Below are 15,710 nucleotides of genomic sequence, written 5' to 3'. Positions count from 1 at the left end.
TTTCTTTTTTTTTTTTTTTTTTTTGAGACAGAATATTGCCCTCTCACGCAGGCTGGAGAGCAGTAGTGCAAATCTGTTCTCACAGCTGCCTCAGCCTCTGAGGCTCAAGCACTCCTCCTGCCTCAGCCTCCCAGGTGGCTAGGACTACAGTCATGAGCCACTACACCTGTCTAATTTTTTATTTTTTGTAAAGATGGAGCCTCGCTGTGTCACCTAAGCTGTTCTCAAACTCCTAGCCTTGAGCGATCCTTCCTCCTCGGCCTCCCAAAGTGCTGAGATGACAGGCTTGAGCCGCTGCACACAGCACTGGTGTTATTTTCAACATCCCAGCTCACATTGATGATCCTGATTCTGGATGAGCAACTGCCTGATGGGTGGGAAGTCAAGTGCTAGGAAGAATGTTTGCTTGATTGTTCTTTTTATTCTGTGTTTTTCCCTTACGTTAATAATTCTGTCTTCTGGGCAGTCTCTTTTAGCATCCTCTGAGTGGCCAGAATTACGTTTATCCAAACGAAAACGTAGGAAAATTCCATTTTCCAAAAGAAAAATGGAATTATCTCAGCCAGAAGTTTCTGAAGATTTTGAAGAGGATGCCTTAGGTGTACTACCAGCTTTCACATCAAATTTGGAACGTGAAGGTGTGGAAAAGCTATTGGATTTAAGTTGGACAGAGTCATGTAAACCAACAGCAACTGAACCACTATTTAAGAAAGTCAGTCCATGGGAAACATCTACTTCTAGCTTTTTTCCTATTTTGGCTCCGGCCGTTGGTTCCTATCTTCCCCCGACTGCCCGCGCTCACAGTCCTGCTTCCTTGTCTTTTGCCTCATATCGTCAGGTAGCTAGTTTCGGTTCAGCTGCTCCTCCCAGACAGTTTGATGCATCTCAATTCAGCCAAGGCCCTGCGCCTGGCACTTGTGCTGACTGGATCCCACAGTCGGCGTCTTGTCCCACAGGACCTCCCCAGAACCCACCTTCTGCACCCTATTGTGGCATTGTTTTTTCGGGGAGCTCATTAAGCTCTGCACAGTCTGCTCCACTGCAACATCCTGGAGGCTTTACTACCAGGCCTTCTGCTGGCACCTTCCCTGAGCTGGATTCTCCCCAGCTTCATTTCTCTCTTCCTACAGACCCTGATCCCATCAGAGGTTTTGGGTCTTATCAATCCTCTGCTTCCTCTCCTTTTCATTTTCAACCTTCCGCAGCCTCTTTGACTGCCCAGCTTAGGCTGCCAATGGCCTCTGCCTTACCTGAGGCTCTTTGCAGTCAGTCCCGGACTACCCCAGTAGATCTCTGTCTTCTAGAAGAATCAGTAGGCAGTCTCGAAGGAAGTCGACGTCCTGTCTTTGCTTTTCAAAGTTCTGACACAGAAAGTGATGAGCTATCAGAAGTACTTCAAGACAGCTGCTTTTTACAAATAAAATGTGATAGAAAAGATGACAGTATCCCGTGCTTTCTGGAGGTAATAGAAGAGGATGAAATACTGTGCACACAACACTGGCAGGATGCTGTGCCTTGGACAGAACTCCTCAGTCTACAGACAGAGGTATGTGTCTTATTTCTCCTTAAATCTGTGGTTGGCTGGCTTCATAGTTTAGAACGGGGCTCCTCAAAGCAGCTGGTCAAGGAACCGTCTATCATCAGTCTGTAGTGAAGGAAGGGGTTGTACACTGGGGTATAAATCATACTGCTTCCTTCATTGAGGAACTCTTGCTACAAAACAAAACAGACAGCTGAACAAAACAGTGTGCTTGATGCTGGCTGGTGTTTCTCTACAAACATTAGACCAGAACCTCATGCTGGTGAATGTTACTATTCCTCACATGAAAATGAACATCTCTGAACAGATGATGGGGTGAGATCTTAATTTCCTAGATTCTAGAACTAATGGATTGTAATCCACATAAATTTCCCACTGTGAAGTAGAGCACAAGCACTTGTACCTGTACTCTAAATATTTTCACATAGGTCATGGGAATACAGATATTATTCAACATGTATATTGTGTTAGAGCTTATCACTCCATTTGTTAAGCTGATAAACACCCTGTAGATTTGGCCCCATCGCTGGTACTAAGACCCAGTCCTGCATCTGTGATTACTTGTTTTGTTGTAAAGTAGTTTAGTGAAACGGAAAGGGCTTGATGTAGCATAAAAGTAAGTGTGAGTTGCAGCCCACTTTGTGATTTGGGGCAAGTCAGGTAACCTGTCTGAGCCTCAGTTTCCTCATCCATATAGTGGAGATAATGATAGTGTCTACTTCACAGAGTGGGTTTGAGGTTTAAACAGGATAATCACAGCTGCCCAGTTTCCCTACTTGAGACAGTGCACCCAAAAGCCTGCCAGGAGCATACTGCAGATGGTCAAGAGTGTGGATCCCATGGCCACTCCTGGCTCTGCTGCTTGTTAGCTGTGAGACTTTAGACAAATTGCTTTACCTTTCTGTGCCTCCATGTTCTCATCTCCAGTGTGGGTGTGATAATAGTTGTTGGGGTGATCAGACCCAACACCAGGTCATGGGGGTGACAAAGTCCAGTGGAGTCAAAGGATTGAGAAAAAGACAGTTTGAGAGAGAAAGGTGGGACACCAGTGTGCCATCACTATGGTGGAGGCTGCGAAGGCCCCGAGCTCTGGGAGCCCACGGTATTTATTGGCAATCCAACAAAGAAACAGATGGTGAGAATGTGGAGGTCAAAAGGACACGTTGCATTAAGTACATGATTTACAGCTGTGATGGTTTAGCATTTATATGGAACACATTCTGCTACTTGAGATAATGGGAACAAGAGCCTAGGAAGAGTAGAAGCAAGGAGCCAGCAAGTCTAGACACATTCCAGAGGACGTTACGCAAGCCCTGCCTCAGTTTCCCTCCCAACACTCAGCTTTTTCCCAACAATAGTACTCCACAGGAAGTGGCTAAACATATCAAAGAACAGCACCTGGTACCAGTTCTCTATGGGTTGGTACATATTATCACTGCGGTAATTTTTCAAGGTATTGCCATAGATTCTTCAACCTGTGCACCTGCCTAGGGCCACACCCTGCTTTCTGCTCCCTGTGTTGGTTTCCCTAGGGTCTTGATTCTGTCTCCGTTGAGGTTAATATCCCCAAGCTCAGGCTTAGCACATTCTCCTGTGCATGTGATGGGGCAGGCAGATGATGGGGGGTGCAGGGAAGGTAGTTTTAAAGTGCATGTTTAATATAACAATTTTATGCTTAGAAAAAACTGTCATTTTCATGTTTCAGACTACATCAGGGTACATTTTTATGTTAAACCAAAGGAATCATGCTGGAGATCTACTGTACAATACAGGGCCTATGATTGACAATCCGATGTGGTATACTGAAGCATTTGCTAAGAGGTCTATCTTATGTTAAGTACTCTTTCCACAAAAGGGAACAAAACAAAACAAAAGGGGTGGAAGGAAAGTTCTGGGAGTGGTGGCTAAGTTCATGGCATTGATAAGTGATGGTTTGATGGTTTCACAGGTGTATATTTAACTCCAAACACATCAAGTTGTATACGTTAAATATTGGTGACTTTTTGTATGTCAATCATATTTCAATAAAGTGGGGTTTTTTTAAAGAGGGAATCATGCATGACATATACTTTAAAAGCTTGAGAAATACCGGTTCAATGCTCATTGCTAGTTGACAACCCAGTAGGGTGACTATCGTTAACAATACATTGTATATGTCAAAATAGCTAGAAGAAAATATTTGAAATGTTGCCGACACAAAGACATGATAAATGTTCAAGCTGATGGAGATCCTAAACACCCTGACCTGATTATTTACATTCTATGCATGTATCAAAATATCATGCGTATGTCAAAATACATACAAGTATTATGTATCAATAAAAAATGAAATAAAGCATTGCTAGAAGGAAAAAAGTACCATTTAAATAAGTCTCGGCCGGGTATGGTGGCTCATGCCTGTAATCCCAGCACTTTGGGAGGCCGAGGCGGGTGGATCATAAGATCAGGAGATTGAGACCTTTCTGGCTGACACAGTGAAACCCCGTCTCTACTAAAATAAAAATTAAAAAATCTCTACCCATGAGCCTCTTTCCACACTTTTTATAAGTGCCACCAGATATGTAGTGTTCATAGCATTTATGAGGTTCCAAACAATACTATGTCACTAGTGTGTGAAGAAATTTATTTTACAGTAATAAAAATGTTAGAAATGCCTTAATTAACTGAAATAAATGGAAACATTTATCACATAACTTCTTTTTTCATTTAATTTGTTAAAATTTTATTTTAGATGCAGAGGTACATGTACAGGTTTATTACATGGGCATACTGTGTGGTGCTGAGGTTTGGGCTTCTAATTATCTTGTTGCCCAAGTAGTGAACATACATTTTTCAACCCTTGCCCCACTCCTTCCCCCACTACGTAACTTCTTACGTGATAAAATATGAATAACATAACTTATATTTGTTTCCTTAATTTTGTAGGATGGCTTCTGGAAACTTACACCAGAACTGGGACTTATATTAAATCTTAATACAAATGGTTTGCACAGCTTTCTTAAACAAAAAGGCATTCAATCTCTAGGTAAGGCACTATGTTTCCATTTATTAAGTCATTATTTTCATTCATTAATAAGCATGCTCCTAATTGTTATAAACTGTTTTGTAAGCTAGTGTATTAATGTAATAATTATGAAAGTTACATTCGAATGGAATTATATTTAACCATTAAAGGAAATGGGAGATGGGTTTCTAGTCATATTTTTACCACTAATTAGGGTATTATCTGAGCAAATTTATTAGCATAAATAGCACCAAGTGCTGTAAAAAAAATCTCAGAAGCTTAACATGGTAATCAAAGATTACTTTTTTGTCCATATCACAGTCAAGTATTGGTCAGGAAGAAAGTTCCACTTATGTGGTCATTTAGAGACCTTGACTCCTTCCATACTGTGGCTCCACCATCTTCAATATATGTCTTTAAAATTATCCTGGTAAGAGAGAAGAACAAAGATTACCCTGGCATCATCCCCCTGCTAGACAAGAGGAAGAATACTAGTCACATAGCCCCATCCATGTATGAAGGCCTGAGAAATGTACTGTTAAGCTGCGTGTCCAGGAGGAGAAAAGAGCTCTGATGAGCCCCTAGCCAGCCTCTGCCAGAGGCAGTTGTTCAACCTCTGGACCTGTTTCCTGTCATGACAACAAGGGGATAGGTGAGGAAGTCCTGAGCATCGTTGACCCAGCAAGTGGTTTGAAGGTCAAATGCTAGCCCTAGGACAGGAGCTGTTGTTTGTTTGTTTGTTTTGAGACAAGGTCTGGCTCCCTTGCCCAGGCTGGAGTGCAGTGGTGCTATCTCGGCTGACTGCAACTTCTACCTCCCAGGCTCAAGGGATCCTCCCACCTAAGCCTCCTGAGTAGCTGGGACTACAGGCATCTGCCACCATGCCTGACTAATTTTTGTATTTTTGGGTAGAGATGGGGTTTTGCCATGTTATCCAGTGTGGTCTCGAACTTGTGAGCTCACGCAATCTGCCCACCTTGGCCTCCCAAAGTGTTGGGATTACAGGCATGAGCCACCGTGCTCAGCCTGGAGATTTTTTTTTTTTAAATAAAATACACATTATTAAACAACTAGCCAATATTCATGGATAGATAGAGCAGCAGCGTCTCACTGCCCCACCATCACCTCTAAAATGCCAGAGTTTTCATATTCCAGACTGGGTGGGTGGGCAAATGCATAGCCTGTTTGACCTGCACTAGGCCGAAAAGGGGTGATGACAATTTACGTGAGGAGTGAGTGCTTATTCCTGGAATAATAGATGAGCCTCTATCTGACTAACTCTCCTGCCAATAACAGTTATTAACTTTGAATAAAATATTTAAAACCATTCTTTGAAGGCCAGGAGAATAATCAAAAACAGGCAGAAACTAGAGTGAACATAATCTTTGAAAGAAAGAAAGCCAACTAGGTGGGCTCCACACGTATCCAGCTAAAGGCATTTCTCAGCTCATGAGACACAGTGGGAGGTTTGAACTAGAACAGAAAGTCTTAACGGGATGAGGACACGGGGTTGGAGTTCAAGGTTGCCAAAGTGGCGGGAAGTTAAGGATTAAAATCCTATAAAGGAGGGAACCACAGAGCAGGGAACTCTGAAATCTGCATCCAAATACTCCTCAGATCCTTGGCTGTCTCCTAACCTCTACATATACAGGTGCAACCTCAAGGAATCCAGAAAAAAGCAACAGCTGGGAAGCTACAGAGCTAAGCAGAGATTTCAGCTGCTGCCTAGTACTGGCCAGAGTTTAGAGTTCAAGTGGCACCAAATTAGAGAGACTTTATGAATATCTTTCCATTGAAACCATAAAAGGGTCATAAGGATCATATCTCATGATCAAGGACTATACCCCAGGACATAGGGATAAGCCAAAATAGACCCATCCTAATAAAGCCTAAAACAAAGCCTACACAGGACCCACCAGAACAAAACTGAACACTCTTTAGAGTAAGATAGCATAGCTGAGAGTCTCTACAAGGTGTCATTTTTAATGTTCAGTATGGAATGAAAATTTAATAACATACGAAGAAGCAGGACAATATGATCGTGATCAAGGGGAAAATGGGCTATAAATGCTGACCCACAGATGACCCAGATGTTAGAATTAGCAGACACAGACTTTAAAACTGCTATTAAAAATATAGTGAAGGATTGACTTACCAGAAAAGGATGGAATGGGTGAATAAATGGCAGAATCTCAGCAAATAGATGGAAACTATAAAGAAAAACCAAATTAAAATCCTAGAACTGGAAAATATAGTATCTGCAATGAAAAGGTCATTGAATGAGCTTAACAACAGAATGGACAGAACAGGAAAAAAATCATTTAATTCGATTGACAATGCACTCAATAAACTTACCTAAACTGAAATATAGAAAGAAAAAAATAGAATGAAAAAAGAACAGAGGAGCCAAGACTGTGGAATGATATCAAAAGGTTTAACATTTGTGTAAGTAGGGTTTCAGAAGGTGAAAGGGTAGACAGAAAAATATTTGAACATTTTTGTAAAATTGATCAAAGACAGCACCTTCCAGATCCAACAAACTCAGCAGAACTCCAAGCACTATAAATACAAAAATGACCACATTTAGATAGGCCAGAGTCAAACTGTTGAAAACCAAAGATAAGCCAGGCATGGTGGCTCACACCAGTAATGCCTGCACTTTGGGAGGCCAAAGGGGGCAGATCATTTGAGCTCAGGATTTCGAGACCAGCCTGGCCAACATGGTGAAACCCCATCTTTACAAAAATTAGCCAGGCATGGTGGCGTGTACCTGTGGTCCCAGCTACTTAGGAGGCTGAGGTGGGAGGATCACCTGAGCCCTGGGATGTTGAGGCTGCAGTGAGCAGTGATTGTGCCACTGCACTCCAGCCCAGGTGACAAAGTGAGATAAAAATTCAAGATAAATATATTGTCATGTGAGGCTGGAGCTCATGGAAGAGGTCAGAATTGGAAAAGACTGGGAAAATTCTCAACGTTAGTAGTATTTAAAGCCTGGCTCTGGATGAGATCACCCAAAGAAAGAAGGTGGACTGAGCAGAGCAGGTGCTAGGACCAGCCTGCCGCACAGCAGGGTTTAGTGTTCAGACTGGACAAGAAACAGCAAAGACGCTGAGAAGGAGCGGCCTGAGAAACAAGAGGAAAACTGGAGAAAATTGAGTCACAGATGCAAGGGGATGGAATTTCACGGATGTGCCTTATCCATGGGCTTTTCCTGTGTTTCACTGTATTGCTCCCTATTATCTGTGTTATTTTTCTGTAAGCGTGTGCTTTTCTGCCTTTCTTCGTCTACGTAGAGTCTCAAGCTGTCTTTTTTCTCTGACTTGTTTTTATATCTCTGTACCCAACTTTGTCTTTTATCCTCTTCTTCGTTTCTCTTTTATCATCCCCTCTCCTTCTGAATTTGTTTTTTAAATGACGCTGATACATATTGGGCATTTCATCAGTTTATTATTTATTATATTATTCTTGGAGTTGTATGTTGCTTATTATTAATATTGCTTAAAAATTAGTCTAACATTTTGTAAATAATACTCAAAAAATAAGCCACAAAAGAATCCAGCAAATTAAACTGCTTTTGTCTCCATTGGTTTTCTTTTGTGGGACAATGGATTGGTTTTGTTATTTTGTTTTTAAAAATGTATTCAATTCCTTTTTCCTCTATTAAGAACATTATATTATTTAATAAAAGCCCACTTACAAGCAGTTTTGGCTACCTCAACGTTGTAAAATTAATGGTGTATATGCAGATATGTGCATACTATGCCAAGTCCTTTTGTCTTTACTCAAAAAAAGTAATTGTATATTCTTAATTATAAGACAAAGATTTGGGTTTTTCTTTTCTTCCCTAAAACCATTTTTTGGCTATGTGTCGTGGCTCTTGCCTATAATCTCAACACTTTGGGAAGCCAAAGTAGGAGGATCACTTGAGTCCAGGAGTTGGGGGCTACAGTGAGCTCTTATCACACCCACTGCACTCCAGCATGACAGAGTGAGCCTCTGTCTTCTCCAAAAAAAAAAAAAAAAAAAAGAAGCTTGGATTTTTAAAATGAAAATGGATTGTTAATTGAGTTCAACACATGTAAACATTCATTTTTCAATTTTGATATTTCATAATATAGTAAAATATCTTGGATACCTATAGGTAATAACCACTAGAAATAATTTGATACACCAGTGTATTTAGTCATATCTGTTGTTTATCTGTTGAATATTTAGGTTTACTCTTCTAAGCTATTTGTAACAGGAGCCTAAAAACTGGATTTCTTTTAGTGAACTTCATGGCTCTTTCGTTATTGAAGATGGCAAGTGAGGGGCACTCTGGATACAGTTCAGTTTCCTGGCAATGATCAGGATAATATCATAGGCACACGGGTCTAACTGTCCTCATTTTTTATTTAAACAGCAAGCCATTTAAGGACCTTGAAGAGTATTAGAGTTTCACGATCTGCTCATGTACTGTGATTTAACCATATTATAATTCTTTTTTTTTTTTTTTTTTTTTTTGAGACAGAATCTCACTCTGTCACCCAGGCTGGAGTGCAATGGAGTGATCTCGGCTCACTGCAAGCTCCGCCTCCCGGGTTCATGCCATTCTCCTGCCTCAGCCTCCCGAGTAGCTGGGACTGCAGGTGCCCGCCACCACGCCCGGCTAATTTTTTGTATTTTTTTTTTTTTTTAGCAGAGACGGAGTTTCATCGTGTTAGCCAGGATGGCGTATTGTAATTCTTTAATGAGAATTTTATAAACAGGCACAGTTTGAGATGCAGAGTTTCCAACAGACTTAACGGAGTTTTTTTCCTTTTAGGTGTAAAAGGAAGAGAATGTCTCCTGGACCTAATTGCCACAATGCTGGTACTACAGTTTATTCGCACCAGGTTGGAAAAAGAGGGAATAGTGTTCAAATCACTGATGAAAATGGATGACCCTTCTATTTCCAGGTGGCTTTAACTATAGTATTATGCAACTTATTTATATTTTCAACTATTTATTTAATAAACCTTAGAAACAGCTATAGGGAATTATCTTACATGTGTACGCTACTTTATAAGTATGTAGCAAGAGAATTTGTTTGCAGGCGACAGCTTGCCCACAGTCTCCTGTGGCGGGCAGGGCTGATGTATTTGTGCCTTGGGCTGCACAGGAAATGGGCTCAAAGAGTTTCAGTGCAGCTCCTGCTGGAGCCCGGCGCTTCTGGCTCTGGATGTGGTACTCTTCGCAGCAGTCTGCTGATCCTGGGTGCCTCCAGAAGACCCACAGTGTGACTGTTGGGCCCAGCCGTGTTCCCAACAATGGCAGGGCCTGGGACAAGAATACAATACAAGTATTTAAAGTTTATAACTTTATAGTTTATAACAAGTGTTTAAAAGTTATAAATCAAACTAGCAAACTATTAGATTAAATGTGTTCTAATCTCCTCCCTTGGCAAATACAACTTCATAACCACCTGGAAGGCCAGGTTCAAATTCAGCCCTTGACTGACCCCTAGCACCCTAAGAGGGTTTGCCTGCACACGTGAATACCCCACCCCACCCATCAAAATGCCATCCAGACCCCATGCCAGTGCCCCCTCACACCAGCCACCTTGTAGCACCAGTGAGATGGCAACACTGTTCAAACTCAGGATGACAGACCAGGGAAGACCCTGGAAGTGGACTCAGGGCCATGTGGTCAGGGACGCTGGAGTTGCAGGGTCTAAAAAGGAGGATATGGGCTCTGGGGTGGGCACATTCTCTTGTCCCTACAGACCCCCCACCCCATGGCAAGAGGGGCATGACCAGAGTAGGATCCCTCTGAGATATATATATACACACACACACACACACACACACACACACACACACACACACGCACACATGCATACACATATACATACACATGTAATTGGCTTATGTTCTTTTAAAGGCAAGATAAGGGGGAAACTAATCAAACTAATAATATTATTGCTACAGGGGTTTGATAGAGGGGACAAAGATAGAAGCTAGGTTTCTCCTAGTGTGCTTTGTTTTGCAGTTTTGACTTTGGAACTGTGTAAATGTTTTACATAATAATGCATAAGATTGATATTTATTTATTTATTTATTGAGACAAGGTCTGGCTCTATCGCCCAGGCTGGAGTGCAGTGGTGCAATCTCAGCTCACTGCAACCTCCGCCTCCTGGGCTCAAGCCATCCTCCCACCTCAGCCTCCTGAGTAACTGGGACTACAGGTGTGCACCACCACGCCCTGCTAATTTTTGTATTTTTGTAAAGAAGGGGCTTTGCCATGTTAGCCAGGCTGGTCTGGAACTCCTGACCTCAAGCAATCCTCCCGCCTCAGCCTCCTGAAGTGCTGGGATTTCAGACATGAACCACTGTGCCCATCCTGGGAATTAATTTAAGGTGAATTTAAAACATAGTACTGGCCGGGTGCAGTGGCTCACGTCTGTAATCCCAGCACTTTGGGAGGCCGAGGCGGGCAGATCACAAGGTTGGGAGATCGAGACCATCTTGGCTAACATGGTGAAACCCTGTCTCTACTAAAAAAAAAAAAAAAAAAAAAAAAAATTAGCCGGGTGTGATGGCGGGCGCCTGTAGTCCCAGCTACTGGGGAGGCTGAGACAGGAGAATGGCGTGAACCTGGGAGGCGGAGCTTGCAGTGAGTCGAGATCGTGCCACTGCACTCCAGCCTGGGTGACAGAGTGAGACTCTGTCTCAAAAAAAAAAAAAAAAAAAAGTACATAATTTGACTATATCTCTCTAGTGGGATAGTACCTAAGGATTAAAAAATATTACAAAGAAATCTCACTGGGAGTAGTCATGGTGTTAATAATACTTTTGATTTGTTATTTTGGAAGGTAGATATTAATATTGTTAGAAACTAATGTGTATAAAATCAAAGAAGTTAAACAAAACCCCTTGATTTCTAAACTTGAATTAGATCAGAGAATAGAGGAACATGTTACTTGACACCATGGAAATGCAGTCAGCAAAGTCTGGAATGTGGGGAAATAAATGGCAAGAGAAAAAAAAGGTTGAGGAGCAGAACCTGTAAATAAACCTTTAGAGACATATCAACCAAAAGCAAGGGTAGACCTTGTTTAGGTCCTGATACAAACAAAACCCACTGCATTTAAAAAAATGAGACAGGAAAAATTAAACACTACCTGGATATTTTATGATATTAAAGAAATATTGATAACTATTTTTTAAGTGTCATGATTAAGAAAAAGTTCTCAAACACAAAACAGGTGTTCAGGAAGTTCTGGGCTAGGCAAATTGGCTCATGCCTATAATCCAAGCACTTTAGGAGGCTGAGATGGGAGGATCACTTGAGCCCACCGAGATCAAGCCCAGAAGTTTAAGACCAGCCTAGGTGACCAATGAGACTGCCATCTCTACAAAAAACTTTTTGTAATTACCCAGGCATTGCTGGGCACGGTGGCTCACACCTGTAATCCCAGCACTTTGGGAGGCCAAGGCAGGAGGATTGCATCCAGGAGTTCAAGACCAGCCTTGACCACATAGCAAGACCCTGTCTCCACAAAAAAATTTAAAATTACCCGAGTGTGGTAGTGTGTGACTACTCAGGAAGCTGAGATTGGGGGGATTGCTTGAGCCCAGGAGGTTGAGGCTGCAGTGAGTTGTGATCGTGCCACTGCACTCCAGCCTGGGCAACAAAGCGAGACCCTGTCTGAAAAAAAAGGAAAATCATAATTTACTATATGTAATTTATACTTCCATTTTTTAGAAAGCAATACCTTCTCATTAGTTTGCCAAGAAAGATGAGAATTTATTTTGTTTTTCTATTTTGGGAGTTTTCTTTTTTTGTTGTTTTTGTTTTTATTTATTTATTTATTTATTTATTTATTTATTTTTTGAGGCCAGATCTCGTTCTGTCACCCAGGCTGGCGTGCAGTGGCACGATCTCGGCTCACTGCAACCTCCACCTCCCAGGTTCAAGCAATTCTCGTGCCTCAGCCTCCTGAGTAGCTGGAATTAGAGGTGTGCACCACCATGCCCAGCTAATTTTTATATTTGTGGTAGAGATGAGGTTTCGCCATGTTGGCCAGGCTGGTCTCGAACTCTGGCCTCAAGTGATCTGCCTGCATTGGCCTCTCAAAGTTCTGGGATTACAGGAGTGAGCCACTGCACTAGCCTATTTTTTGTATTTTATTTTAAAATAAACCAGTGCCACTTGCCAAGAGGATTAATTAAATAAATATCAAAGAAAAAACACTGAACAGCTAGGAGGTGGGACTAAAAAATTAGTATTTGACTTAATAGGCACATCCAAAGAAGCATTTATTCTATTTAGATCATTGCCAATTATTAATATTATAGCTGTTAAAACAAGTATAAACTTTGAACCTGCTTTTGAACTGTAATATCACAAAGTAAAGATTTTCAAAATTGATCAAGTATATTCCAGCATATTGCTCTTACTCCATTACTGCTACTGTGCTAGCAAAATGGTTTGTTGGCACTTGAGTACATAAGACAAACAATTTTAGGCCAGACACGGTGACTCACAGCTGTAATCCCAGCACTTTGGGAGGTTGAGGCGGACAGATCACGAGGTTAAGAGATTGAGACCATCCTGGCCAATATGGTGAAACCCCGTCTCTACTAAAAATACAAAAACTAGCTGGGTGTGGTGGCACGTGTCTGTAATCCCAGCTACACAGGAGGCTGAGGCAGGAGAATCGCTTGAACCAAGGAGTCAGAGGTTGCAGTGAACCGAGATCGTGCCCCTGCACTCCAGCCTGGCGACACAGTGAGACTCCATCTAAAAAAAAAAAATTAAATATTTTTTATTTCCTGTTTATTGCATATTTGAAACTTTGTTCTATATTTTCTATTTCAGGATGTACATAACATTGATGCAAGAGCACATGATATGGGGGTGTAGGCACAAGATTTTCTTGCTAGCGGAATGTGAACCAAAAAGTGTAGAGGCCAATCAGTAAAAATATTCAAAGCCAGTTTTGTTGTTTTCAGCAGTTAGTAACTATCAGTAGATGAATATTTACTAGGAAACATTGGTCTTTTAACCACTTTGGGCATGCTTCTTATTTAGTATGTTCATCATGATTTAGTATCATGACGTTCAGCGAACATTTATTGAGTGCCTACTGTGCACTAGGGACTAGTAAGCATGTTAAATGTGTAAGCTTTGTTAATTTCCACCACAAACCCATAGGACCTCATGTTATTCTCATAATTGAGGAAACTGAGATTCCCAGTGTTGAATGAAAGCCACACAGTATCACATGGCCAATATCATGTGATTGCAGAGTCAGGACTCAAACCCAGCTCTTAACCACCATGCTATACTGACGGCCCTTTCCCAGTTCACAGGGAAAAATCAAGAACAGGGAGAGAATTTTCAAAATATTAAGTTTTCCCACGGAATTTTCTGAAGAACTTTGGTGTATGTTGCTACTTGTTCACTAACAAGTTCTAGCAGATGACAGAACAAATGAGGAAGTAGCTAATTAATATTAATGAACAACCTCAGAATTTTTCTGAGTATTGAATAGACTTGAATATTCAACAGTCTCAAATATTTGACACCAATTTAGTGGACACAGACTTGACTCGATATGCTTATTCTACCAAGTTGTTCCTTGTTTACATGACACAACTGAATGTATGCCAGTTTCATGGGGGACTCTCAGATATTCTGAAGGTACCTAATCAAGTCAGTACAGTGGGAAGGAGAGAGAAACAGAAGCCTCATTTGTGAAATAGTACTTGAGTTTGTGCGTGAAGAATGGATAGGATTTAGACTGAGAAGCGCGGAAAGGGGACAACCATAAACAACTTTAGAGAGGCTGGAACCTGAGCTGTGCTGTAGGCAGCAGGGATGCCTGGAGGCACGTGGAAACCAGGAAGTGGTGAGCACAGGACACTTGACAATGCAGTGCATAAGCTCAAGGTCAGAAGGGTAGAAGAACTTCCGTAAGATGTCAAGGAAAACTGCTTTTATTAAATATCTTAATTTTTGGCAGAATCATTTTGTCTGATATAATGTGATGGGTTTAGTACCACATTACATTTCACATGTTATATTCTGAAATCTGAAACTTTTTTTTTTTAATCTAGGAATATTCCCTGGGCTTTTGAGGCAATAAAGCAAGCAAGTGAATGGGTAAGAAGAACTGAAGGACAGTACCCATCTATCTGCCCACGGCTTGAACTGGGGAAAGACTGGGACTCTGCCACCAAGCAGTTACTGGGACTCCAGCCTGTAAACACTGTGTCCCCTCTTCATAGAGTCCTCCATTACAGTCAAGGCTAAGTCAAATGAAACTGAATTTTAAACTTTTTGCATGTTTCTATGTAGAAAATAATAAAATGATAATAGATACTTATAATGAAACTTCATTAAGGTTTCATTCAGTGTAGCAATTACTGTCTTTAAAAATTAAGTGGAAGAAGAATTACTTTAATCAACTAACAAGCAATAATAAAATGAAACTTAAAATATTTCAGTTTTCTGTGTCTCATTTTTTTTTGTTGTTGATTTTTTTATGTATTTTTTTTAAATTTTTTGAGACAAAGTTTTGCTCTTGTTGCCCAGACTGGAGTGCAATGACGTGATCTCAGCTCACTGCAACCTCTGCCTCCTTGGTGCAAGCAATTCTCCTGCCTCAGCCTCCCGAGTAGCTAGGATTATAGGCACCTGCCACCATGCCCTGCTAATTTTTTATATTTTTAGTAGAGATGGGATTTCACCAGGTTGCCCACGCTGGTCTCGAACTCCTGACCTCAGGTGTGAGCCACTGTGCCCGGCCTGTAGTTGTTGTTTTAGAGATGGTCTCAATCTGTCTCCCAGGCTGGAGTGTGGTGGTGCGATCATACCACCTGGGCTCAAGGGATAGTCCTGCCTCAGCCTCCCAATTAATTGGACTACAGGCATGTGCCACCACACCCAGCTAATTTTGGGGTGTATTTTTTGTAGAGATGGGGTCTTGCTGTGCTGCCTAGGCTGGTCTTGAATTTTTGACCTCAAGCGATCCTCCCACCTCAGCCTCTGAATGTGTTAGGATTACGGGTGTGAGCCTCTGCACCCAGCCAGTGTTTCAGAGCTTTATGGTGATGAGAGATGCTTCTGGATAGTCCTGGGAGCCTGTGTCCTTCTCACATTCAGGAGTCCAGTGGAAAGCTGGCTCAGCTGGACTGAGCA

At 41.6% G+C, this 15,710-nt stretch overlaps 1 protein-coding gene across 5 annotated transcripts in view; it reads left to right on the top strand.

Moving 5' to 3' along the window:
• Positions 1 to 15,010, top strand: part of PARP4 (poly(ADP-ribose) polymerase family member 4) — a 92,989-nt gene extending 77,979 nt beyond the window's left edge. For all 5 annotated transcript variants that reach the window (XM_031001320.3, XM_063697199.1, XM_063697197.1 and 2 more), the window contains 4 exons: positions 467 to 1,546; positions 4,466 to 4,565; positions 9,349 to 9,481; positions 14,627 to 15,010. In XM_031001320.3, the coding sequence (XP_030857180.3) occupies positions 467 to 1,546; positions 4,466 to 4,565; positions 9,349 to 9,481; positions 14,627 to 14,822 (1,509 nt within the window). In that variant the 3' untranslated portion in view covers positions 14,823 to 15,010. The remainder of the gene's footprint in view (positions 1 to 466; positions 1,547 to 4,465; positions 4,566 to 9,348; positions 9,482 to 14,626) is intronic.
• Positions 15,011 to 15,710: the final 700 nt, after the last annotated feature.

Source organism: Gorilla gorilla, chromosome 14, assembly GCF_029281585.2.
Source record: "Gorilla gorilla gorilla isolate KB3781 chromosome 14, NHGRI_mGorGor1-v2.1_pri, whole genome shotgun sequence".
Taxonomy (NCBI): Eukaryota; Metazoa; Chordata; class Mammalia; order Primates; family Hominidae; genus Gorilla; species Gorilla gorilla.
The sequence above is the reverse complement of the archived record's forward strand: the minus strand, read 5'-3'. Positions and strand labels throughout refer to the sequence as shown.